Source organism: Pecten maximus, chromosome 11, assembly GCF_902652985.1.
Source record: "Pecten maximus chromosome 11, xPecMax1.1, whole genome shotgun sequence".
In the NCBI taxonomy this organism is placed as follows: domain Eukaryota; kingdom Metazoa; phylum Mollusca; class Bivalvia; order Pectinida; family Pectinidae; genus Pecten; species Pecten maximus.
The window spans coordinates 28,334,811-28,361,842 of NC_047025.1; the positions used below are offsets into that span (position 1 = coordinate 28,334,811).

At 34.2% G+C, this 27,032-nt stretch overlaps 2 protein-coding genes across 3 annotated transcripts in view; one reads left to right on the top strand and one right to left on the bottom strand.

The window, feature by feature from the left end:
- The window catches only part of LOC117338098 (RNA-binding protein 39-like), a 32,258-nt gene extending 18,140 nt beyond the window's left edge, over nucleotides 1-14,118 (top strand). The window contains exons 3-12 of the mRNA XM_033899295.1: nucleotides 3,220-3,260; nucleotides 4,804-4,917; nucleotides 5,103-5,294; nucleotides 6,187-6,304; nucleotides 6,873-7,163; nucleotides 7,442-7,507; nucleotides 9,020-9,224; nucleotides 10,487-10,688; nucleotides 12,068-12,252; nucleotides 12,480-14,118. Of these exons, the coding sequence (XP_033755186.1) occupies nucleotides 3,220-3,260; nucleotides 4,804-4,917; nucleotides 5,103-5,294; nucleotides 6,187-6,304; nucleotides 6,873-7,163; nucleotides 7,442-7,507; nucleotides 9,020-9,224; nucleotides 10,487-10,688; nucleotides 12,068-12,252; nucleotides 12,480-12,646 (1,581 nt within the window). The 3' untranslated portion in view covers nucleotides 12,647-14,118. The remainder of the gene's footprint in view (nucleotides 1-3,219; nucleotides 3,261-4,803; nucleotides 4,918-5,102; nucleotides 5,295-6,186; nucleotides 6,305-6,872; nucleotides 7,164-7,441; nucleotides 7,508-9,019; nucleotides 9,225-10,486; nucleotides 10,689-12,067; nucleotides 12,253-12,479) is intronic.
- A 4,147-nt stretch (nucleotides 14,119-18,265) lies between these two features.
- Nucleotides 18,266-26,492, bottom strand: LOC117338099. 2 transcript variants are annotated; one of them, XM_033899298.1, is made up of 6 exons: nucleotides 26,409-26,492; nucleotides 21,937-22,110; nucleotides 21,454-21,651; nucleotides 20,271-20,369; nucleotides 18,759-18,943; nucleotides 18,266-18,576 (listed from the first exon to the last, which is right to left on the bottom strand). In XM_033899298.1, the coding sequence occupies exons 2-6, from the start codon at nucleotides 22,087-22,089 to the stop codon at nucleotides 18,573-18,575; spliced, it is 639 nt and encodes a 212-aa protein (XP_033755189.1). In that variant the 5' UTR covers nucleotides 22,090-22,110; nucleotides 26,409-26,492; the 3' UTR covers nucleotides 18,266-18,572. The 2 variants fall into 2 exon arrangements, with proteins under 2 accessions (XP_033755189.1, XP_033755188.1); XM_033899297.1 differs by having other exon boundaries at nucleotides 18,266-18,943.
- Nucleotides 26,493-27,032: the final 540 nt, after the last annotated feature.

Genomic DNA, 27,032 nt, shown 5'->3' on the forward strand with positions numbered 1-27,032 from the left:
ATATCAGGTGCGCATGGTCTAGTTCCATGGCATGCCTTCTATATTTTTTGGTGTCATTAAAAACGACTTAACTGATTTATAAAACTTTTTTAAACAACTTAAACTATATTGTCAATTTCATGCAAATTGACTCATATGTACTCAGTGTGGCATTAGACAAGATAATATTCATATTGTGTTTATATGGGAAAATGAGCCATACACTTTCCATGAAGTATGTACATCATAGGTATAGTTCTGTACACCTATCATACAATCTTGTGCTAAATATGTCTATGAAACATCACATGATATCATTGTTCATTCACTAATTGCTAATTTTATTTATGATTTTAAAACATTATTTTAATGGTAAATAAATATTAATTGTGTATATAATAATATCATGGTTGTTTTTCCTATTAAACTCTTACCTTTGAAACCAATACAGACCATCATAAATTTTCTTGACGAATGATTGTAAAACACACAAAATACTAAAGATTATCAGTGCTCTATTGGATTCATTCATTGAGGTAATCTTATCATTCTTCACAGAAGTCCATAATATCTCAAGCAAGTTTGAAATTCAAAGAAAACACTTCAAGGTTAATAATATTCTACAGAAATACATGTATATACATGAACCCTTTTAATGTAATAGCAATAGGTGCCATACAACACAGAAATTGCTTCAATACCTGCAATTTTTAGTATTGTGTGTATTTTACTTTAATACTTTCTGAGAGATAGCGATAACAAACTTCAATTGTCAAAATCCAAGATGGCTGCCTGTCGGCCATGTTGTTTTCCAACTGACCCGAAATAAAAATATGCATAACTAAACAGACGGCCATTATTGATACATTTTATATATAGGGTCCCCTTGTTTGAAAAGTACTGGAAGGATGTTTCTCATTTTACACAACTTAGTAAGACGAAGGGAAAAGTAGACAAAAGTAGAGAAAAGATCAATCTAACATAGAACCTACAAAGATCATTCAATGGTGGGCGCCAAGATCCCTCTGGGATCTCTTGTTGTTCCTATAATTGAGTTTTCAAATTCATTGTCATGACGTTTTCTGTTTGTATTTGAAAACTGGTTTACCATTTAACGATAATGATGAATATAATTTTAACAAAGATCAAACTTTATTTGTACTAAATGACATGCATCAAATTAACCTGTTAGAAATATATGGCTAACAGTTAGCCTTTTTTAATGACATGAATATTTTTTTACTCATTGCTTTATATTTCTTTTAAATATATTGATCCAGTATTTTCATTCATAATTACTTGATATTTTATGATGATTTCTCTTGGTAAAATTGTGAAAACATGGAGATGTGTTAATATAGCTAGTTCTGCTGAGGGATGTGTATATTCCAGTATCGGGCACATATGATTAGCGGTGTTGGTAAGAGTTTGCAAAATATTTTTAAAGGTTTTCATAGCAAATTAGTCGTGTATGAATGTGAAAATGGTTACACACTTTAGAATCGAGTTTCACAGTGACAATGAAAATTGTGTCAAATGTTGAACAAGATATGTATATGTATACACTAATTAAGAATATTTTGGGACACCTTAATACAGGGAATACTTAATAAGTGATCTCAAACGAATGGCTATTCATTTTTCTTGTCTGGGCATTTATAGTTGGTTGTGTTTTGTCAAATGAGAATCTTGCGTTGGGATATATGAAATACAAACTGACTTTTTCTTTACTGCTCATGCAGTTTGTTTGTTATTCAAACTATCATTTTATGCTTGACTTTGGCATCAACATTTTTAGAACTCAAATAGTTTCAATGTAATGGATATTGATTATAATGAGAAAATTTGTTTGGTTTTATCTGTAGATATCCCTTGTTCGGCTTGTACACCAAAGCGACACGTTTGCAAGTTCAGGTACTACAATCTGATTGTGAAGAAGCTGTGCTATTGATGTTTCTTAACGTAAATTTAGAAAATGTGTAGTCAGCATATCATTAACCATTTTTGATAAAAAAAAAAATAATGGAAAAATGCTATCACATCAATTTCTTTTTTTTTATACAAAATTGAAGTTAACACCAATGGTGGTTGATATGATGGATGGTGCAGAAGGATAAAAAAAATCCTGACAATCTACTGTTGAGATCCATATCAAGCAACAATTTTTTCCTCTCATTTTAAGTTAGGGATAAAATAATTTCTTTTTTCAAATAAAATAAAATTGTATGCACGACCAAGTAATGAACAGCAAACTGAATTCTGTCCATCCCTCTCGTCTTAGGGTTGGATACCTGATGGCTTTTGGCAAGAAGCTGACCAGATTGCTGCAGAAGGAAACTCCAAGTCACCCTTAAGCTTGTAATTAACAAAAACGAAGATCATTGCCACATGTTACAAATTTTTGTCCCGGCTATGCGTGAATGTTATGTTGAAGTGCATATGCTATGAATGTTCTTGATGTTTGTATTGATTGGCTGTATTATTTCCTGATTGGAATTTGTTTTTGTATTTATTTTGTGAAAGGAAATCATCCCATTACACAGATTTGATTCAAGAATAGCTCCATGAGTACTTACATTTTATATATTATGTATGTATCAAGATTTCCCCCCAAACATTTGTGAAGTTTTACTAGTATGGATAAAAAAAACTAGATTTAATGTCACTTAGTTTAGTCTAAATCAGAAAGGAAATCAAGAAGCAGGTACTCAATACAAACTTAAGAAAACTGAGTGGAGGAGGTGCATTACTATGAAGCTTTTGTTTGGAACGAAAATCAATAAGTATACAAAATGAAATTAAGAGCAATTTATTTGTTTAATTTGACAAAAGAAAAAAAGAAAAGAAAACGCAGAACAAGAAAAAAAAATAGAACAAACAAAAAATAATGATGTTGGTTTACTAGATTCTAGATACAGAGTAATAATTGTTGAACAATTCAATACAGAGGCTTCATATGCATGGATGAGAGATTTGGAATTTGGAATATTTGCACTTTTTATTTTTCAGCTGCCATATATCAACTAATGCTATATTGAGCAAGAAAGGTAAAATGTATTGTAATATTCCGAAGTATTTCAAAAATATTACTTTGAAGAAAATGTCACCAGACTAAAAGATCTGGATTTTTTAACGGCTAAAAAACTAATGAGATTATTTATTTTCTCTTTCTTTCCCAACTTTTAATTTCCATCTGCTGTCTGTGCCATTTCTGATTTGCTGTTTGTTTGGACATCCTAGGATGATGGAAGAGGAGATGCTTCATCTGAGAGGGAGAAAAGGTAAGTAATCAATTTAAATTATAATATTTTCTTTTATAACTAGTTTTCCCCTCCACATTCCTGTAATTTAATTGTAGTCACCCGGGATTTTTTAATGCCTTGCATTAACGGATCATAATAAAAGCATCGAAAATAATTGAATATAATTTTGAAACGAAATCCAATGTTTGGTTGAAAGATGCAACATTTCCTCCTCACAGAATTAATGTACTGGATTTACTACAGTTTTTTGTTGCTATTGCAGGTAACATTCATGGTACATAATCAAGAATTTGACTGAAAAAAAATCCAGGGGCCTTGAGCATTTTCATTTCTTGTTGCAGGAATCCTCTTGACCTAAATATGATGCATCATCTTTTAGTTTCTTTTTGAGAAACAGATTGTGCAAATGCCCATTTAAGTTGAAGTGGAGTTTAATTGATTGTGATTTATTCTGGTGTTTCCTTCTCATGTAGGTACTGAAGAGAAGGGATCTGTATAAATAAAAAAAAAAGTACACTGGCCTCTTCACAGAGAGGATACCCATAACAGGGAATCCATTTCCATTCTTCCACAGGAAATGTACTTGTAAAAGGGAATATAGGGAAACTTAAGCCCCAGGCATTGGAAGAAGCAAATATGTTTTTAAAATGTTGTATTCTAGGTTCACCCCTCTAAGACTTGGGCGAGTGGACAAGGAGTGGTTCAATTTCTTAGCCTTGCATTCCTAAATAAATCTTGTTAAGGAGTCTAATGTTTGATTCTGTCTGTATGTATTACTAGGTGCTATCACTTTCGGTCCTCTGATAAGGGAGAGACAATGATCAGAACGTTTTCATGACATAAAAGCTTGCTGTAAGGCAATCCCAGAAATCAGGTACGTTGGATGAAGTGTTAGGGTCCAAAAAATCCTAAGTATCGACTCTTCATGGCTCAGTAAAGTGCTCTCCCCAGATCCAAGAGAACTTTGGACATGGTAATAGCATGCGTTCACACAGGTGTTGCTTCGTTATTTTAATAGCCAAGCCAAGAACAGGTATTGGATTAAAACCTTGGCTAGATTCTTCACTTCACTTGTTGCTCCTGAAAGCTCGCCCGAACACCAATTAAACGTTCTTGTTCTGTCATGTCTAAAACTCAAGGTTTTTCATATTAAAGTAATCTACAGTCCCATATAAACAGTGCAGTTAACACTTGTAAACATTTAATATGAAAATCAAATCAACTGCTTATGTAGAGAAACTCATTTAGTCTTTTCAGAAAAATCTGAACTTTTTAATTCAGATTTCACAGTGCTTTATCAGTGAACTTCTGCATATTAGAAGTTATTGCTGGTAAATGCGTATAAGATGATGATCATTTTGTTGCATGCCATAAAAAGAACAAAATACCTAATACCTATGCTAATCAGTAAACAATGTATCCTTACCATTTTATCCTTGTTCCATTTTTTTATCCACTTCCTTTGATTTTTTTTTTGTGGTGATTTGATTAATGCATGATAAAAGAGATAAAAATATTTCATTCATGTGAAAACTAAGATTTGTTTTATTTTAAATTTCAGAAAGCATCGAGACCGTAACAGGGATAGGGACAGGGAAAAAGGTCACAGCCATCGAGACAAAGACAGGAAAGATCGTGATCGGGATAGGGATAGAAAAGACAGGGATAGAAAGAGGTAAAAAATTGATAATAAAATATTTTTAACCGTAAATCCTGTGGTATAATGTGTATAATATTTTAATGTTTAACTTTTATATTTTAAAAGGTTTGATTTTAATACAGTATCCAGCTAATTTAGATAATCACAATTTAAGAAAAGTTTATGTAAGAAAAGATTGACCTATTAGTGTCTGTTTTCAGGAGTAGGAGTAGAGACCGTGACAGAGATAGGAAGGAACGTAGAAGAAGTCGAAGTAGGGATAAAGAGAGACGAAAGGAAAAGAAGCGAAGTCGCAGCAAGGAAAGGAGGAGGAAGAGCAGGAGTCCTTCACCAGTCCGATTTCGTGACCGACGAGGGCGGAGTAATAGTAGAAGTCCTTACAGATACACAAGGTAATACAGATGTGTGGTACAATGTAAATAAGATTTAAGGGGATGTATTATACCCATACCTTCCAAAAGAGCAATGTTTATTTTGACCACCTTTCATGATAGTCCATTAGGGAATTTTTTTCTGAGGCATATGTCCATTACTTAGTCTTGGGTCTAAGGATCTTGTAAGACATGCACAGAAGAAAACAAAAATTCTCTTGAGTTCTCTTTCAAAATGCATCAAGGATTAAACTCTATTGCATAATATTGATATTTCGAACAGTATTTTTGTCTGCATGTTTTATAGGTATATAGATAAGTAAGAACATCTCGTCACATGGTTTTTTTATGACTTTTGCCTTTACTTGACAATTAATTGGACTTCGTTCATTACCATACCTACGTTAAAGTTTTCTGTTTAGCTGGCAGTTGAGCTTAATACCTCCCTGAGTACATGTGCTGTCATAACCAAATCTGGAATGCATGGCCATCCCAACATACATTTCAGATTCTGAATTTCCTCTATAGTTTACTGTTTATTTGACTTTAAAGAAGTAGGGGCACATAAGACAAATTTACTATATCAAGATGTTGGACCTAATGTACCGAGTTGACAGTTTTTGTGCAGTAACTCCTTTGAATTAGTCTGATATATATATATTTATATATATGTGCAGACATCTCCATCTATGTTAAAAACACCGTTTATGATATGAACGTCCTATATTCTATCACTTAAATATTTAGTGTTAATTTAATGTTGCATCCTATGTTTAGTTAATAGTTCAAACAGTGCATGCATCCTATGTTGAAAAAGTTTTGAACATTAAAAAAGTGTTTTAATACTACCTGGATAATACTAAGTTTTGACAGGTATTGTTGGATTATCAAAAGAATTCACGATGTATTACAGACAACCAGGTCCAGAGCTTACGCCTGAAGAAAGAGATGCTAGAACTGTATTCTGCATGCAGCTGTCGGCCAGAATTCGTCCAAGGGACCTTGAAGAATTCTTTTCTTCTGTTGGGAAGGTAGGTTCAAGCACAGAACTTAATCACATACAAATTGATACCTTATAAGGTTTGTTTGTTTTTTTTGGTTTTTTTTTTTCAAAATTAGTTCATTAACATGAAAATACTGGATATGCATTGTGTATATAAAATAGTACTTGCTGGAAAGGGGGTGTTTTGTATTTAGGGTAAAGGTTTTGATGAATCTGAAAAATGCCTTTCAACTGTAAAATGTGTATGAGTTGTTCATTCAACTTGGTTACTTTAGATTTAAATTGGTTTTAGTTATATTGAAGGAAAATTTCACTGCAACATGGATAGGTTTTCTTCATGCATCTTAGGATTAGTGATATTTTTGGATGACAAACGATTAATTATTGTGGGAATTTTAGGAATAATTGAACGTAAAATTTGGGTTTCATGCTTTGCAATACATCCATATGTAAACTTGACTCAATTGTATCTAGTGCTTTCTTTAAAATATCAAGCTATCAAACTTAAGATTGGTTGTACATAAGTTAGTCCTCCTGTATGCAAGATGGGATTTTAACTGCAGTTGATTGGAAACATTTTGATTTTTTCATTTCAGGTACGAGATGTTCGTCTGATTATGGATAACAAGACCAGAAGATCAAAAGGAATTTCTTATGTGGAGTTTCAGGATACAGAGTCAGTGCCATTAGCCATTGGATTAACAAACCAAAAACTGTTAGGTGTTCCAATTATTGTTCAGCCTTCTCAAGCAGAGAAAAATAGACTAGCTAATGCAGCAAATGTTCTACAGAAAGGCAACTCTGGTCCAATGAGATTATATGTGGGATCTTTACATTTCAACATTACTGAAGATATGTTACGTGGAATATTTGAACCATTTGGTGCAGTAAGTACTTTTTGTCTTAACAAGAAACTAGTTGGAAAGGACATCATTGTAATTAAATCAGCAAAATATCCCAAACACATCACCAAGCCATGTTTTCAGCTTTTGGAACACTTAAAAAATTATGAAAATATTAAAAGATAATTGTGAAGTTTAACAATTTATTTTTGATAGGCTTTATTAAGAATAATGTTATAATTAGTAAGCAATAGTTTGTTTTGAACTTGTCTTGATGCTTCAACATTCAATTGTGATTAATTTCTTTGAATTTTTATTTTCAGATTGAAGATATCAAGTTGATTCGTGATCATGAGACATCAAGATCTCAGGGATATGGCTTTATATCTGTAAGTATTTTCCTGAGAAGTAATCCTTATTATTGTGTGTGTTGACTTGAGGTGTATCATGAAACTGCAAACATGACGGTGACTTCTGTTTCTGTATCTTAAAAATGGTTGCCATTTTCTGGCTTCTGATTGGTGGAAATTTAGGAATGGTCATATTTTGCTGAAGTACAAAGGGGTTTTGAAGGAAGCCTTAAACAATGGCAGCAGTTTCAAATAGTTTGGTTGCCATGGTAATGAAATGGAGATCTGATTGGTAAAAAATATATAGATATTGTCCAATTTGAGGAAATTTGGTAAGCAGGTGATTCATGATAATACAAATACATCCTGCATTTCTGGATTTAAAGCAATGGCGGCCATTTTGTGATCCTCTGATTTGTGGAAATTTAGATGTTCAGTTTCAGTGAGATGTTATTACATGAACAATATTGTGGTTTATTCAAGCTTTATTATCAACTGTGCTGTGGGTGTAGTTTGGGGAATTCTGTAACAGGCCTGTGACAATTAACACTTGTTCACTATCAAATTGAACATATTTTGTTCTGCTGTAAAAAGCATCAGGCATAACTACTAAAAGAATATTTTTTAAGAATAATATTGATTAACTTTTTCCGTACTCATGATGACTACACACGTCACAAAAACGTGCTCTTGTATCCTTTATGACGACTACACATGTCGCAATTAACATGCCTTCCATCCTTTGTGACGACTCAAATCGTCAGAAAACATTGGGAAAGATGTTGATATTACTTGCTGGTTCAGCATAGTCATACGAAGGAATTGACACGGAAATGACATTTTTAAGAAATAATAAGCAATGTAAATATTGTATTGATGAATTATTTTACGTACCAGAAGCACATTCATTCGTTAAGATTGTCTATTTCAAAGAATGCTGCCGGTTCATCCCGGGTTGTTTACATAGCTACAAAATGGCGGCCTCAAATTTACTTTCGTTTTCTGTGAGATTTGTGGAGGTGTTAAACACAATGAAGCTATTAAAAACGATAGAATATATATAATTAAGTAACATTTATCATCAAAATAATTAAGAAATGTGTAAAATATTTTTATACAACGAAAAATGATGTTTTGGCTGCGTGATTACTTGCACACGTGTGACACATGTGCCGATCAACATTTCATTTCCCGCGATTCTGACTGGTGATTTCGCCGTATTTCAACGGGAAAAATTGGGTAAAAGAGTTTCCGTACTCGATACTCGTTCCATACGATAATTTTCATTTAATATTAGGCATCACACAGTAGTAAAAGATCGTTTTATCGACGTCTGATGTGATAGCCATATGCTCCAATATACAAAGGACCTACCCAGCATTCACTTCCGGTAGCGACCGCGAAATTTGAATGAGTACATAAAGAGTTAAATAGACAAGGAATGGTGAAAATATCTTTCAATGTATTTGTTTCAATATGGTTTTTAAAAAATCTGCTATTAACTTTAAGCAAGTATCATTTGATTTCAAACCATTACTGAATGCCTTTCAGTTCAAAGATGCAGAAGATGCCAAGAAGGCGTTAGAGCAGTTGAATGGTTTTGAGCTGGCTGGCCGACCAATGAAAGTTGGGCATGTCACAGAAAGAACCGGAGAAGCTCAAGGAGCATCTATGTTAGACAGTGATGAAATGGATAGAGCTGGTATTGACTTAGGAGCAACAGGGCGCCTACAACTGATGGCCAAGTTAGCAGAAGGTAGGTTACAAAAGATATGTACCGTATTTGACCTAATAAGGGCGCCCCTACCTTTTTTCAAGGAAATAAATCTTTGACTGAGTGTCAAAATGGTGTTCAAAAGTAATAATTCATGTGAAATGTTTTGCTACTTTGTGTTCAATATTCTTCAGCAAATTAAGTAACTGGAACACAAGTTTTCGCCACATTTTGTCTATTCCTACAGATGTCAGTGCAAAGAGCACCCGAAACTAAACACACATAGATACAAATAATAACTTACCATCTTTATTTGAAGATAAAGTAAAAGACTTCATTCTTGTTGATTAATAACTTTTGTTCAGAACAGAAAGCTAGTAAAAGACATTTTAAATCAATTATTAGGTCAAAGAAAACGATGTCTGATATGATCTGGGAAATCACCTGTGTCTATAAATAGAACACAAAAGAGTTCCTTGGTAGAACACACGTTCTCTGGTCTAAAGATCAGCTGTCATAGTTTACAAGTTCACAGGAAAATCCAAGTGATGTTTCAGCTTAATATATGATAATAAATAGATATCTTCATCTGGAATATTTTTATGACTGAATATTTTACCGTTTCCACAGCGTTGGGTATTCTGCTATAAGGTATAGTCTGTTTCATAAAACTTCAGAATAACTAATCTTAATAAGGGCGCCCCCACTGTCAATTACCCGCGCCCTGCGCCCTCATTAGGTCAAATACGGTATATTAGTTAATATTGTCGCTAATTATAAGACAACACCAAGCCATAAGATTTTTTTTACCTTTGTATTACTCAAATCAAATGATATTGAATATTAGTTATAAACCAACTTAACATCACTACACATTTAAAATTACATAAATAGACTTTATTATAATGAATTCTATTAGGGATATGAATTCTCAGTTTTCAGTTGTATTCTCACAGTGAAAAAGATACAGAATGATTCATACATACATGTATATTTTAATAACTTGGTAAGAACATATATATTAATAACTTGGTAAGATTAAACTAAAATCTGTATTTACTTCCTCTCTGATGTAGAATCAGACATGATGGAAAATCCTATGTTTTCAACAGAAATGCATTTTGCCAGAACCTGAGTACAGGTTAGGTTATGAAATTTCCTGTGCCCATTGTCAAAATTCTGTATCGACTTTAGAAGTTATGGATGAGTTTGTAGTGTCTAGAAGAAAATTTTGTGTAATTTTTATCATGTACAATAAATAAAGAGCAACAATAATTTACATATGCGATTCTTTTCACTTTCAGGAACAGGATTCCAAATTCCAGATTATGCTGCAAGTGCATTGAATGCTGGGAGTTCAGCGAGTGCCTCTACTGGGGTGTCAAGTAGTATGACTGCTGCTGTGGGCCAGCCTGCTCCACCCACCACAGCCGCCACGGCAGTGTCCACTGCTCCACCAATAGCTACTCAGTGCTTCATGTTGTCCAACATGTTTGATCCAAGCTCGTAAGTTTTTTGTACTTAATTTATGCCATGTGTATGATAAAAATTGTATGTTTGATGGGATAGCTAATGTTGTTACCCGGCATCAGCATTGGCATTGGTTTTCTAATCTCAACATTTTGGTGTTGAAAGGCATATTGATATTTGGTATTGGTGTCCATACAGGGCTATACTATCCCCTCCCCGAGGGGTAAAATCCTGCTTTTTGACATATTTTGGACTGCGACTTTTAATCATTAAGAAAAAACTTTTAAGCTTTTGATGCAAGTGTTGAAAGGCATTAACTTATTTCTTTATAATTGTGCTAGGGTACTGATATTTGACATTAGGGTCCCTTTGAGGTTAGACAATCAAATGCCAGAGTTGAAATAAATGTTTTGGAAAAAAAACTTGCTTTTTGACGTTTTCAACTTAAATGTTTTATGTATATGATTTATAACCAGGGCCCAGTTGTTCAAAAGATGATTAGGCTAATCACAGTTTAACAACAATTTTAAAATCGTGATGAAATCATTTCTGGACAAAATTAACGTGACAATTTTTAATTGAACTGTAAAACTCATCAGTCTCTTCCTATACATGTCTATTTTAAGGAAAACACACACACACAGGTTTTGAAGTAAAGGAGATATGAAATTTTTCACTAATCAACTGATTAAACTAATCACCTTTTGAACAACTGGGCTCAGATTGATTTATACAAATTAATTCTGTCAAGTACACAATATAAATCTGACTTGTCCTATATGCAAAACAATACCAATTGATGTATTTTAATTATTTATTGGCAAACATTGACAAGACAAGCTCTTGTTTTTAATTATAGATATGCTCAATTGAATTTATGCTATACCAAAGCCTTATTATTTGTCAAACATATCTTCAGATGATTTTTTCAAAACATTTGAATTTCACTGACCAGAGATAAGAATTAATGATTATATAAATGGTGGGAAATAATGGAGTTATTTTGACAACCATCGAGTTGACCTTGTAACGTGGAGATGGTCAGAATCCCCAACATAAAATCTTATACCTGTCTTGGATTAATGAAATGATTCCAATACTGCATAGGATTGCCCAAAGGGTCTCAATCTGTGCTCAAGGACTAGACACTGGGTTAGAACATAGAAATGCTGTTCATGAAGAAACAAAATGGTCATATTATCAGGATTGACTCTGCTAGTGGGGACTTAAACCCAGAATCATAATACAGAAGTGGTCGAGATTTCTACTACATACAGATGTTACATCCTAACAGATTTCATGTTATTTTATCATTTCATGAAAACCTGATGTTTGGTGACCTTTGCATTCTCTCATTGTTTCCCCATAATTGAATATTTTGTTTTAATCTAGAAAAACCTTTTTTTTCTTCAAAGTGAATCAAGGACTAATTGGGATCAAGAGATCCGGGATGATGTTATTGATGAGTGTAACAAGCATGGAGGAGTTCTCCACATTTTTGTTGATAAAGCCTCTCCCCAAGGAAATGTCTATGTCAAATGTCCAACCATTGCAGCAGCTGTAGCGTCTGTCAATGCACTTCATGGCCGCTACTTCGGAGGTAAACACAGATTTGTTAACTTTCAAAAACTGAAATTAGGCATATACATTATTTTGTGGGTTTTATACTTAAGTTTATTGACAGTATGTTTTCATTGTTTCAGATAAAGGAAATCATCTTGATTATTAAAACAAATAGATATGGTCTGAAGTAGTTTTAATAGTTGATTTTTTATATTGTAAATGCTGATGCTTATATGTATTGTAATTCTTCCCTTCTTTTTGCAGGAAAAATGATAACGGCAGCATATGTTCCATTACCTAACTACCACTCCTTGTTCCCAGAAGCCACACGAGCTAACCAGCTATTGTTACCCTCATCTCAAGCCCTACAGGCAGGCTACCCATCAGGAATGTTTCCCAACATGCCTACAGCAGCTCCTGTGATGCGATGAGATAAAAGGCTTTTCACAATATTATTTTTATCAAATATAAAAATGTACTACACAGATTTTAACATTGATGAGATCATTAAACAGAAGACTGATTTTTGGCTGTCAAACATCCTCTATTTTCATGGAAATTTTGTTTTATATATGTGATGTTGAAAAATTTCTAACATATTAATGTCAAAATTTATTTATATGCAGCATCATGTATGCTCTTTAATTTTTACACATTATACATGCGAAATGTTTCTTTTGCTCATATTTGTTAACATAATTATATACCTGTCAGAAGTTTGATTGGATGTGGAGAGTGTCAGTCCATTCACACTATGGTTTTCTTGTTTGGACCCTTCACATTTCTAAGAAATAGGGATTGGTTTAACATCTGAAATTACCAAATTACAAGGGTCGACTGGATGCCCTGTTACTTGGTATCAAGTTTTCTGATTGATGGACACTTTCCAAATACGATCAGATTCTGGTGAAATTTTGCTAATAATTTTACCATAAAAAGATTTTGGTTTATGTTCTTGCAAAATAATTTCAGTTTGTGATTGTTTCTAAACTATTAATTCTATAATTGGCAATGGGAGAAAATATGAGTATATTTAGTTATGAAGTGAGACGGGCAACTTTGATTCAATTGAAATTTTCAAATATTAAGTAGTGTAATATGGTTTAACTTTTTACCAAACTCCTGATGCACAAGTCAAATAAAAGAGAGATTCAATGAGTTCAATTCAATTTTACCAAGGATTGTAATTAAAGTGTAGTCCTTCAATGTTATAATATTTTCAAACATTTTGTTACAAAGAGTGCATAGATCAGAAGGATTCTATCAGGATGTCGCTTGTGTTAAATAAGATTCTTTATATGCTTTATTGCACGGGAAAGGTTGGTATTGGTTTTACCCAAGTGATACTTTTGGTACTTTTGTTGTTATCATAATCAAGTAAAGATGCTGCTTATGAAAGTGATATGGGCATTCTGAAAACCACAAGTATGGAGAAAATGACTACATAATCTAGTTCAATGGTGTTTTTAGGAAATTTCAGAAATCCTTCACTATATTTTAAGCATGTTTTAGCTAGAGAGATTCATTACCGTTTAAGAAGGGTCTTGTATTCCACTAGCTTTTGACTTGAGAATTTATTGCTTTTTGTGATATGGAAATGCATTCTTAAATTGTTGTTAATTAATTTGTGTAGGTATCATTAAACGTGTGTAAGGAAGACACTGTAAAAATACTTATTTTGTCCTATTCAAATTTTAGACTGATGATGCATTTGTACACCTACAATACATCATATTTGGATAACGGTTCACAAAAACCAAATTAGTACATTCAGAATTTTGAGTATTGGTATAAATATGTTTTTACGGTATATGGAAACAAATGTATTGCGATCATTATATTGACAGTATCTGTCCATCATGTTGGTTGACATTCTCATTTCATTAAATATCTGAAAAAAAAAGAAAGTTTTGTTGGTCTTTTCATCAAATATATCGGTATTATGTTAATATGGAGGATATTTTGCTGCTTGTGCTGAAAAAAATATCTTGGATTAACTTCATTGTATTTGATGCTGATAAGGGCTATTCCAGTAAAACATCTACCCCATCCCAGGACTCCATTTTTTTAGGAGTACCACCTATAGAATTTCTTAGGATAGTTTCCTTTATATGTAACAGAAGTAAGAGTTTGGAAACCCAACCATGGACAGAAGCAATTCATCCTGGAGTCAGGTAGATGTTACAATATAAACGGGAAAACGAGAAGTATAAATGGTGAACAAATGCTACATAAGCTATTGGAACGAACCACAACATTGGTTAGCAAGAGGATACTAATACTATATTCCACCAAAAGAAAATGCAAAGTCCTGCCAATTAAATCAAAAGAAGAGAATATTTTGAAGAATTGGAATAGATAGAAGCCATCAGAGTAACTATGGATATCCAAGTCGGTTTTGATATATTTCATCAAACAGTTTTACCAGTTGAGAAATTCAACAGATTGTTCTGATATCCACTGTATAATAACTACAAGGCCTTCATACTTCAATATTTGGTATAATATGAGCTAAAAACAAAAACCTTTTGAAGTGTTCTACGAGAAAGAAGCAATAGCCAATTCCCAATCAATACTAGCAGTACACGAAAGGATTTGACTAAAAACTATATATCAACATCATAAAATGAAACGGCACTATCTTCTTCCTTACCGATGACGACACTTTAATAGAATATCAACTTCCGGTCTCGCCACCCTTTACACCAGAAGTCGGACGTACGAACGTTACTGAATCGATTTGATTCATTAAAGAGCGAAGTCCTATCCGCTTTAAACACCTGTGGCAATTCTGATTGGTCACTGAAAGTAATAAGTCAACTTAATGAAAGCAAAGGAAAAACGAGAAAGGACCACAAAGCAAAAAAAAGAGAGCAAGAAAGCATTCCCCACAAAAGGATTATCGGAAACTATCCAGAGATGGTATCGCAACAGCCATGGGATACCACAACACTCCGAAGTAACCTAGTAACAAAAACGCCAAAAGAGGACATCGTGGTACCAGATAATCAAATTTGCAACCAAGGATCACGTCTCGCAACGAAATGATGTCGACTCGGACAATATCAATGTGCTTGTGCCGTAGCGGACCTGTTGTTAACGAGGGGACCTATAGCCTCTTGTACACCTATGGTTATAGCGAAAAGACCTATCGATTTGATTATAATACCGCATACCCCATACTTCAACATCGTGTATGACCGACACCGGATATAGCTACATCTGAAGCGGACAGAAAACAACGGGAGGTCAAATTATGGTAAATATTCTGGTATTTAATGTAGTTTTAAGCTATTATACTCCAAATTTGTCATGCTTGTTTGAATATGATTTATTGATGAAACAAACAAATACGTTTTTTTATGAAATAAAATCGGCCTCCCAGTACCGAGTTAACGTTCACATGAGCGCTGTTTTAGACGTTGGAAATGTATTCAAAGATTTGATTTTATAGAGTTCTCCATTTAAAATGAACATTATCAAGTAAAACAACTTTATGCAATAGAAGTTATTGGAATGCACGAAATATGCGAAATACATGAATTTTCGTTGTTGAGCTACTGTACGGCGTATAGTTATTAGATGTACGACGTATAGCTAAAAGTTTGAAATCTACTATACGCCATACACTGACAGATTTTGTTTTCTGCATTTTCCAATATTTACATTGTGGAATCTTTACATAGTTCTGGGGAGTACACTTCATAGTCATACCTTGATCAACTATATCAAGTTTTTAGCTAGAATACATTCCTTAAATCTACAAATTCAACGTTAATTTCTTTCAACACTGCGATATCGTCGGTACCAGGCAGTCTATCTATAGATCGTTTAAGTTTCTGAAGCAACTTCCATAACGTTTCTGTGCAGTAAACACTCGCTAAACATCTGTCTGACATCTTTTGCTATTTGTTGTGCATCATTAAGCTTGATTTCATACAAACTAGCTTGAAAACTAACCGCAATCTGACTCCAGCATCTAACTGTTTACCGCTTTAGATGTAGCTATATCCGGTCTCGGTCATACACGGTGTTCAATGTATATTGCTTCGTCCGTCGTCGTCCATCGCGCGTAAACTTTTCACATTTCAAACTTCTTTCTACCTATTGGGATTCAGCTCTAACTTAGCTGAAATGATCCTGAGATGGTCCTGACCAAATGTTGTTCGGGTCGGTCCGAAATCCAAGATGGCCGCCATGGCAGCCATCTTGAAAAACACAGTTTTAACTTCTTAGCTGGAAATTGGCGAGGATGTTAAGGAAGGGGACCTTTCAAAGTGTTGTTATTTTTCAGCCGCGTAAAAACTCTGACATGGCAGCCACGGTGGCCATTTTGTAACATGATTGTGCAATCATGATTTTCCTGAACAATACCAATTTCAAACTAGTTTTCAAGTCCCACGAGTGGATTTCGGCTCTACCTTACCTGGAATGTTGTTATTTTTAGTGTTGGTCCCAAAATCCAAGATGGCCGTCATGACCAACAGTGCCACTATAATTGCTACTGAGTATGTATACTACAATTGTACATGGATCTTTAGAGTTAGATGACCGTTAAGGCTCATGGACCTCTTGCCTTTTTGTCTTGCCCCCGAGGAAATCACAAAAAACAAAACACAGAAAGCATCTCATCGATTTTAAAATTGCGTGTAGCATATTGGGGCCCTGGCGTGCATTAATCGCGGTCAACATACTTATGTCCGTGTTCCCAAAATGAAACAGATTTTGAAGAAAACGATCACTTCTCATTTTCAGAAATGCCGTCAAAAATTGGTGTTCCTGCTCTAAAATTTCAGAGGTTTGGTTTGGTGTTATCGTCCTATCAACAACTAAGGTCATTTAAGGACGGCCTCCCCTGTGTGCGAGACGCACGCGAGCTGTGTATATGCATGTTTTGGGAGACTGAGATACGTTCGTGTTAAGGCTCCTTGTGATAGTGTTAAACTGATCATGTCGACTTTATAGGGCACCTCACTGAAGCATACTGCCAGAGACATCCAGTACCCGTTCACATTATATGGACAACAGACGAACCAGTCGTCCCACTCCCCAAAATGCTACTTGCTTAGCAGGAGTAGCAAAGTACCATTTTTATAGACTCTGGTATATAAAATTCAGGGGAGGAACAGATTTTTTTTCATATAATCGCACCCTAATTACACTAAACGTTGACTGCATGACAGTGATAAATCGTCACTTCATTGTTTATTGTTCATTTTCATTAGTTTCGTTTAAAACGATTGCTCCTACTATGTAAAACTTCAATATTTCCAGATTTTCTAATGTGAATGTACCATATCGTGTGTTCTTTATGCCCTTTGCATTTCACTTGACATTTCTGTCATCAAGTCACTTCTGTTTAAAACAAATTAGGAAACCTAATGAACAAATTAAGCCAATCACTAATTTCTAAGCACAAAGTATGAAATCCATGTTCCTGCATATGTCCCCCTTACTATTTTGTCCTGCAAATTATCAGGAAGTTTTGCTTTTGGGGAATAAATATATGCAATTAACAAGGAATTTGTAACATAGCTAGATAAAAACGGAAGTATTTAGCAATATATATCATCATTTATATCAACAGATTTTTTATGAACCACAATGTGCATTTTTTTAACGGATGCACTAGTATGCAGTTCATTTCGCATCTCATATATCTGGTTTTTACGGCCTAATGAATCAGTGAAAACCAGATTTTTCTTCTCAAAGTTTTCATTGGCAAATAGAAAGTCACGATATATATATTTCACGGGATGCCATTTTTAGGGATTTCAATGTCAGTTGTCTGGGGAAAGTCATGTTCTTTTTTATCGTGTTTTCAGGGTTTTGTGCTTTCACGGGATTTTCACAAGCATTTTCACGACATATTTTTATAATAGAGATACGCTTCACTGCTCATTTATCTGATGATTTGTTAATATAGGAGTCTAATATGTTGATAGAATTATTCAAAGAACCAAAAACTCCTTAAGATCTCTAATGTGCGGCTATTAGTATACCGTCTTGTGCATTCAATAACCATGCAAAAATCCAAGCGTATAACTAGATAATAAGAAAATTGACTTTGCTTTTAATTACATAAACACGGAGTTGACAAGTAGTTACATGGTTATGAATAACAAAATTGAGGTGTTATGCAAACACACACGAGTATACTTATTATATAATAATATAAATCATAGAGCAATGTATTAACAAGCAATTTAAGTTAAGTACGACACAAAAATGTCGGGTAGAATCCCAATAAACTCCAGTATAGTGCAATATTTCGCATGGAATTTTTATTAATGTCACTTGACATAACTAGTCCTCGCACATTCATGTAATGTTCTTGTGTTTCGATGTGTTGTATCGTCACCTGTTGAATTGTAAAATATTAAATAACTCAAATATGTAATATAAATCGTTAATGCAACTTAAAGTGTTGAAAATTTATGATCATGCGTTATAATGATAAAGATGCGTAATTTAAATGAGTATAAAACATCAAAGGAAATGCGTGTAATATTTGATGCATTAACAGTAAGGAAGAATCAGTACTTTGGCGTGTCTGTAGCCATATTACTGTCGGGGTCATAAGCTGGAGGAGCGTTCTGTTGGCTCTGTGCTGGGACTCCCATTAAGATCAGGATGCGGTTCTGAGTGGGCTCATGCTCTTGTCGCAATTTAAGCAACAGCAGTATGAACTCGGCAACGCAGGCTCCCACTGTGAAAAATCCGAATGCCTGTGGGATGAGAAGAAAGACGATGTTATTTATCAAGAGACAAGAATTGAGGAGATGCGTACTGCTTTTCAGGTTTGAGAAACCCTTAATACATGTATTCACTGAATATTTTCTATTAGAATTTACTATTTTGAAAACAAAAATTGCAAAGTACCAAAATCATTCTTATTTTGTTTAGATGGGAAATATTCCACTTTTGTTTCTACTTTGAAATTTTCAAATAAAGAAAAGAACTGACATTATGTTTTAGCCATTACTTCAACAACAGCCAACCATTCCTTAACATAGGTAATTACACCGAAACTGTCGAAAGGATACTTAATTTTGAGACACTCCTAGGTCCAGATGCTGGCATATATGTACGACAAGTAACAGCTAGGTATTCGATGAATACGAAATATATTATTGGCACAAAAAATGCTCCTTAATATACAATGTATGTTAAGTTGGGTCGTAATAATTGCAATTTATGTTCGAGATTACCGGCAGAAAAAGTATATACATGTATACTACTGTTATAGACAAGATTTTAAACATGGATTCTGATCAGCACCATCTGATTAAATTATCAGAACTTGCATTATGGTTTATTGTATTGGAGTGTAGTTGATATTACTTGTTCTTGAGACAATTATTCTAAATCACACCCATCTTGAATTATGAATTTCTACGGTTATAGAAAATCTAATACCAGAATTAGAGTTTACAAACGCACATTAAGATAATGGCGCTTGGAACAACTGAATTTGGAATGTCCAAGTCAGAAATATACCGCCCTACAAAAGTCAATGGTCACTTAAAAATCAGTAAAGCTGATTTCAAAGTTTGATATTCTTATATATTTGAAAATATACACATTTGTATGACGGGTGTCGTCGATGTAAAAGCAGAAGGCGCTTACTACTCCGATATTCTTATCATTGTACTGTTCAAAGTTCCCCATGGAAATCTAATTTTCGTACGTATTATCGATTTTGAGTTAGGATTACGGTTTCGTTATAATGTGGTGTAATTCCTCTTGGTTTGTTAGCACAATGCATTAATTCATGGTCTATCAATAGTGTACATAGATTATTGAAAGATACAAATCCTCAATAATAAACTTGTTTTGCAATATTATTCGACCTTTTCCAAAATATTCGTATATTGAGTGGATTATCCAGATCCTCCTTATCGGTGTAGTTTTATACCGATACATGTAGTTCACATTCACAAAATCATATTTTCTTTGCATCTTACACTTAAGAGCTTATAATACTAGTATGCTATCACGTCAAAATGATATGTCAAGCTTTCTTTAGAGGGTAATTCATATTGTTGGACATACCGCCGTAGCTTTGTAGCCCCCTCTCCAACACGAGTTGACAGCCATTGCGATGGATCCAAAAAAGAACATAATTATATACACTGCGGTGTTTGCCATCATCTGCAATGAGATATGCATTTATATATAGAATAAAGTTTAAGTGTCCATGTGACGGTAAATAATAATAAAATATAAAGTCAAACACAGATCTGCTGTCTCCCTAGTACTTTCGCGGCTTCATCGTGCCACTCTTCAGAAGAAGAAAAACAACAAAAACAGACAAACTTAACGACCGGCTTTCTAGCTCTTTCACAGATATTGCTGCTCCTATCAAACTCTACATGGACACGAACTCTACATGACAAACTCTACATGACACGACTTTTTTCGATACATATATATACAGCGTATAATATCATCTTATTACGGTACATCAGTTTATAGTCCAGCCAATCACGGTATACCAGTTTATAGTCCAGCCAATCACGGTGTACCAGTTTATAGTCCAGCCAAACACGGTATATATCAGTTTATAGTCCAGCCAATCACGATATACCAGTTTATAGTCCAGCCAAACACGGTATATACCAGTTTAAAGTCCAGCCAATCACGGTATATACCAGTTTATAGTCCAGCCAAACACGGTATACCAGTTTATAGTCCAGCCAATCACGGTATACCAGTTAAAAGTCCAGCTAATCACGGTATATATCATGCAGTTTATAGTCCAGCCAATCACGGTATACCAGTTTATAGTCCAGCCAATCACGGTGTACCAGTTTATAGTCCAGCCAATCACGGTGTACCAGTTAATAGTCCAGCCAATCACGGTATATACCAGTTTATAGTCCAGCCAATCACGGTATACCAGTTAATAGTCCAGCCAATGACGGTATATACCAGTTTATAGTCCAGCTAATCACGGTGTACCAGTTTATAGTCCAGCCAATCACGGTATACCAGTTTATAGTCCAGCCAATCACGGTATACCGGTTTATAGTCTAGCCAATCACGATATACCAGTTTATGTAACCAAATACAATCCAGGCATTTACGATATAAACCTGTGTATACTTAAAGACAGAAACAACTGATTTTCTTGTTAAGATAATTGACATTGAAATAGAAGGTGCAATTACTATTTTATGTTTCGTTTCATTGTTAATACTTTCTTTTCATTGGGAACATTGACATGAACACTTACCAGTAGAGTCCATGGTACGAATGATCCACAGAGGATACCTTTCTTGTTTGTGAGGAGGAATATGATGTAACGAAAGACAGAGAGGATGAACCAAGAGGTTGCGACGAATTCGAAGAAGTCGTAAGTAGATCCGTAACCGGCATAGCAGTTGATGTTGTAACTAGCGGACACCAGGATGGTGCCAAGCAGAGCTAGGATCTGTGTAACGACAAGGAGTGTTCATTAAAAGTGCATGGCCATATTGCGACATATATAATTTGTACAACTGCAGAAGCCACACAACAGGAACTATTCGAGCGAAGATGGCATAACACGTGGTATTCAAATATCTTCATCACCTACACAACACAACAGAAATGATCGACATTCCACAAGTAAGATAATGATGTAATAAAAAGCCACTATTAAAGACAGTATTAGCCACATGTTGTTATTAATAGTATCACATTCATTCTACATCCTACAACTTCTCTATGTACTTACTCCCGATACTGCTGTTGCAATTCCAAGGGGACTCTTCACATAGCCTAGATTTAGTGGTATTGTTATACCACCCACTTGAACTTTCCGAATGTCAGCGTCTTCCGACTCTGTGGTTGACTGTTGGCTTTGAGGTGGGTTTTCTTCATTCATCATGTTTCCTTATTGATATAAATTCTGCAACAAGAATCAAAGGCGGAGGACTTTAGGAAAAGTGCATGTTCTTTCTTTCTTATATTGAATTTGGATTATTGTACAAAAGACACTAGTGAATACTAGTTTGTAATTTGTAATCTCGGATATGGGGCCAGACCTTACCCCTTTGCCTCACCCAATGAAAGCACTAGACATAGCGGACGACATACTATGAAAAGGGTTGTTAAAAATGATAAAACATAACAAGACGCCAAAAGTTACGAAGCAAATTTCTAAAAACAAACTGATTGCACCACACACCAACTTCGCCTCATACGTTTTTCATTATTTTGATTTATGTATTGGCTATGCAAACTAGAAATTTTGCCGCTATCTTTCGATTTCCCTTGCTGTGATGTAAGCCATAACTGAGCATATTTGTTACGAATATATAATGATAATAGCCGTTCACCAGAAAAGTCTGTATCATGTACACATTCTTTTGTAGTTACGAAATACAAATGTAAGTGATACGAGCTATAACACGAGAGGCAGGCGGGATATGTACCCCCTCCTACCTAGCTTGACGACAGGTCATCTTTAGCTTGTTTCTATTTCAGGGTCCTTGCTGTGATTAGACTATATATCGGTACATGTGTTACGATTTTATAACGACACTTATAGAAGTTATTATGTAAAAGGTCTGTTGTATTTAGCTGTACACATACTACTATACAAGTTACGGAACAGGCGATGCAAAATAATACTTTGTAACCCCTCCTTACAAGATTAGCTGCAGTAAACCAGCATTTATATATATATATATATATATATATATCAATTACCAATCAGTTAACTGGGTTAGACATACAAAAAGCATTCTCCAAAAGTTGATGTGCACTTAGTCGCATGCATTTCTATAACTGATATAATGCACAAAATTCTAAGTGTTATATTGCAGGAATCAGATTTCATACATGGTATTACATAATATGCACAGTATTTGACAACCAAAACAACTTCAACAAAATCAACATTTGTAGTGATCAAAAATATTTGCTTTCACGTACTATAACCAGAAAGAAGTTTATATCAATTATTCTCCGCCATCCTTTTTAAACAAATATTATTCAACCAAATCATTCACAATAAATTTGCCTTACCATCTTTGTCAATCATGTTCTTGGAAAGGAAATTGCACAACAAGCACGCATGCGCAATAAACAAGTTCCCGAATCCAAAGGGAGGCAGCTCTTATATCAATTATCACATCATTTATGATATAAAAGCACCACATTGTCTTTCTTCGATAAATAAGTAAATAGATGTTAATGTTGTAAAAATATAATGAATTAATGAGTGGCAAATCAGTAGAGTCAAATTATACATACTAGTATCCCACTCTATTATGACTCCTATACCTTGATGTAATTAGCCTGTCCACTTTTTTTATTCCAGTCAAAAATGGAAAGATTGATTCTCCTTCTGTAGGAGCATTATTTAAATACAATTCGTTTGTCATGGTAATTTATTAGTGTCTTTCTTTGCAGTAACAGTAACCGTCAGCATTTTTGTTGACTTGCAGTTTCAAAACGAAGTCTTTCAACATTTTGTCTGCCTCTAGATTCCTGATGGTGTTGTTTGTGCTTTCATAAACAAGATCTGCTTTACATCTTGATGTACAGTTTTATTCTTTGTGCTTTTCCATGTAGTGTTAGGATATGCTAAACATGTTTTCCTTAGTTTGTCTGGTTAATTGTTTTAATTTTGTTTACACCAATAAATATCCCTATGCTTTTATCCTTGTGCCACACGTCATTGTATTTTTTGTGTCCATTCTCTCCTCGCGAATATATTTGGTAACAGAAGCATTATTGTCATAAAAATGGTATTTTACAGGTTCTCCATCTAAAATCTAATGTATATTCCATATACAAGAATCATTGCATGTGCTGGCTTTTGATTGTTAGCACTTTGTGTGTCAAATCTCCTTAACCAAAAACATCCGTAAATTTTGGAATTCCGACGCCAACTGTTTCTTGCATAAGTCATGATACCATACCATCGTCCATGTCGGAGGCCACGGAATGCGTAAAATCTTCAAGGTGTGCATTTTTCTGTGCCTTTTGAGATAATTCCTCGACAATTCTGACACAGCTTTTCTGTAAATAGGCTAGATACGTTTCTCCCATTGTTTATATATTTTCTCCTTTACCAGATTTCTCAACTAAAAAGATAACATGCCAGATGAGAAATAGCCTTGAGCTATCTTCAGGTTACCTAAGAGCTTTCCTCCTTTCAGATGTGGGGTGAATATCAGTCTAATGTATGACGTTTATTTTATTTGATTGTGAATTTGTTTAAACTTTTCTTCAGGAGCCATCATGATTTAACATGAACAACTCTTTCGGTGATTCTGGACCTGCTATAGAACGTTGGTAATTGTCGAAGATGTTGCAACAAATAGTCTTTCATTAAAACCATTTTCCATCTCAATATATATGTTAGTGGTACTGATGATGTTTTGTGCTATCCTTGAACGCAGGTTGTTTTGTACGTGAAAATCGAAAACAGTGTTTAAAAGATCTTAGGAAATAGAAAATATGGCACCTTTTCTCTTCATCATTACACATGAACTCGAAACTTCCCCGTAGTTGACTATCGTTGTTTTCTTATTTCGCCCCCGTTGATCTTCATGCAGGGTTGTCGCTTGATCTCTTTTTTTCTTGAGTTCTCTTATTCTACTTGCTTACATTATTTTGACGTAAGAAAGAATGGCGCTATGATTTCCAGGGAGAAAGATGTACAGTCCAACAATGTCATTTGGAGGGACAGAGGTTGTATTTTCTCCATAATCATTTAGTTATATTGTGAATTTTTACCATACCTCTTTTCCACAAATCGTTTGGAAATTTTTACACAAAAATGATATATAGGATCATAATTCAATAAGAATTATGTGAAATCTGTTACCTACAACGAAGGCTCCTTCCCCAATCTTATATATTGTTATGTTGTCTCCCCACGAAAACCAATGAACCCCTGGTGTCCTGTATAAGGATAGGGGGTAGACATATAATTTTCAATATGATAATTAATGTGATATTGCCCGTGAGAATTTTGATACGTCAAAGTAGACTCAATACTTCATATAATTAATTAATTTGTATTAGTTTACTTTTGAGTCCATGCTGATAACCAGAAATGTAAAGATAATGTAAGAGTTCCCTTTAATGACTTTAACATTGTGCTATCAAGGTACAGCATAAAACCCATCTGTCACACCAACCTAGCCCCTTACCCACTCATTTCGATTTGGAGTCTTTGTTGTTACAGTTCTGAAATTAATTATTGATCATAAGAAAGTTATTACGGCTAGTAATATGGAAAATAGCGAATTGGGGATAGAGCCAGTACAACAAATGTATAGGGAAACAAATTTATATAGTGATGGTGACGATAATGACAGCAATACCGCTAAAGTTAACAATTTATATAGGTAACCCAAATAATGTTGACACTGCCTATGCTACTCATGTGTCACACACACTAATCAGTCTTGGATGGGCAGGGATCAGTGTGCATGAGAGGGAAACAATTCAGGTTAAAATCTACATACAAGAAGTTCAGTGACAGTATCAATGCCATTTTGTGTGATAAAAATCTACCAGGTATAGCATATTTAGGTCATAAATGGTACGAGATGAAAACAGAGTTTAAATGAACTTCCACAATGTTTGAATGTATACTTTTAAAACAAATAGAACAATCATTCTTCCCCAAAGCTAAGCCAAGCTAACATTTCCCACTTTCTTGTAATATGTTAATATTACCTTTGACCCATTATTCTGAATGACTTACAACAGTATATGTTATTTTTTTAATTCTGTATGCATGCCATTAAGATGTATACCTATGCATAAAACAACATAAAACTACTGTTATCTGCTTAATTTTGAAATTGCCACACTCATAATGAAAATCTGTTGAGGTCTCGCGCGATATATCAAGAAAGATAACTCTCGTACATCACAGAGATATCTCCGCCCCCAGCCTTATGTGTTACTATTAACCCCGTGCGTGTGTTGATGTCATTGTATTATTTACCTTTGTCTAATGTTGTTGTTAATAAAATTAATTCATGTCGTTTGTATGGTGGCTTTCACAAAGTATAACCTGTGTTTAAGCATGCGACATCGTCCCAGTAAGTGAGAATTACATGCTTGTTTACAGTTTATAAAACTATAATAACGGCGGCCACTTATCTCTTCTACATCATATAATGGTTAGTATGTAAAGAAAAATAAGTTATACAATAAAGCAATTGTAATGTAACTTACCAATCAGATTGCCGTGTTTTTCTCAATAACATACCCTGGATTAGGTCGTGGTAACGTTCAATGTAGACTATGTCGATATCTGTATAGATAACATTCCCTATTAAGATAAAATAGCTGATTCACAGGTAGTCAGTTGACAGGATCAATCAGGTATATTCATGTCTAATAAAATATTGTATATACAAATAACATGTCCGACTGTTGCCAACCGTCTGCATGTCACCAAAACCTAAACACTATAACAGATTTTTGTTTCTGTTCGACAAAATTAAACTTTAAACTATTTCTGTTTTTCCATTTCTACCCCTTTATTGCTATTGTTGCTTGGTGCTAAGATTAAATCTTAACTGTGTTTTTGTTCCGTTTACTGAAGGTATTTAATTCTAAGAAATATATTGAAATGCATTAGAAATGTATGAAATATATCTATGAATATTTTATTGATAACTTTAGGATTAACAGAGATACCTCTAAGATAATACTCGATCAACTCTAGTATCTCAGAAAGAAATGAAATATGTTGTATAATCATGATTTATTAGGAATTGAAATTGTGTATAGGAAGGCTTAACAGAATTTAAAGAAAAATGCTATCAATTATCTTCTTTAAACTCAATAAGATTT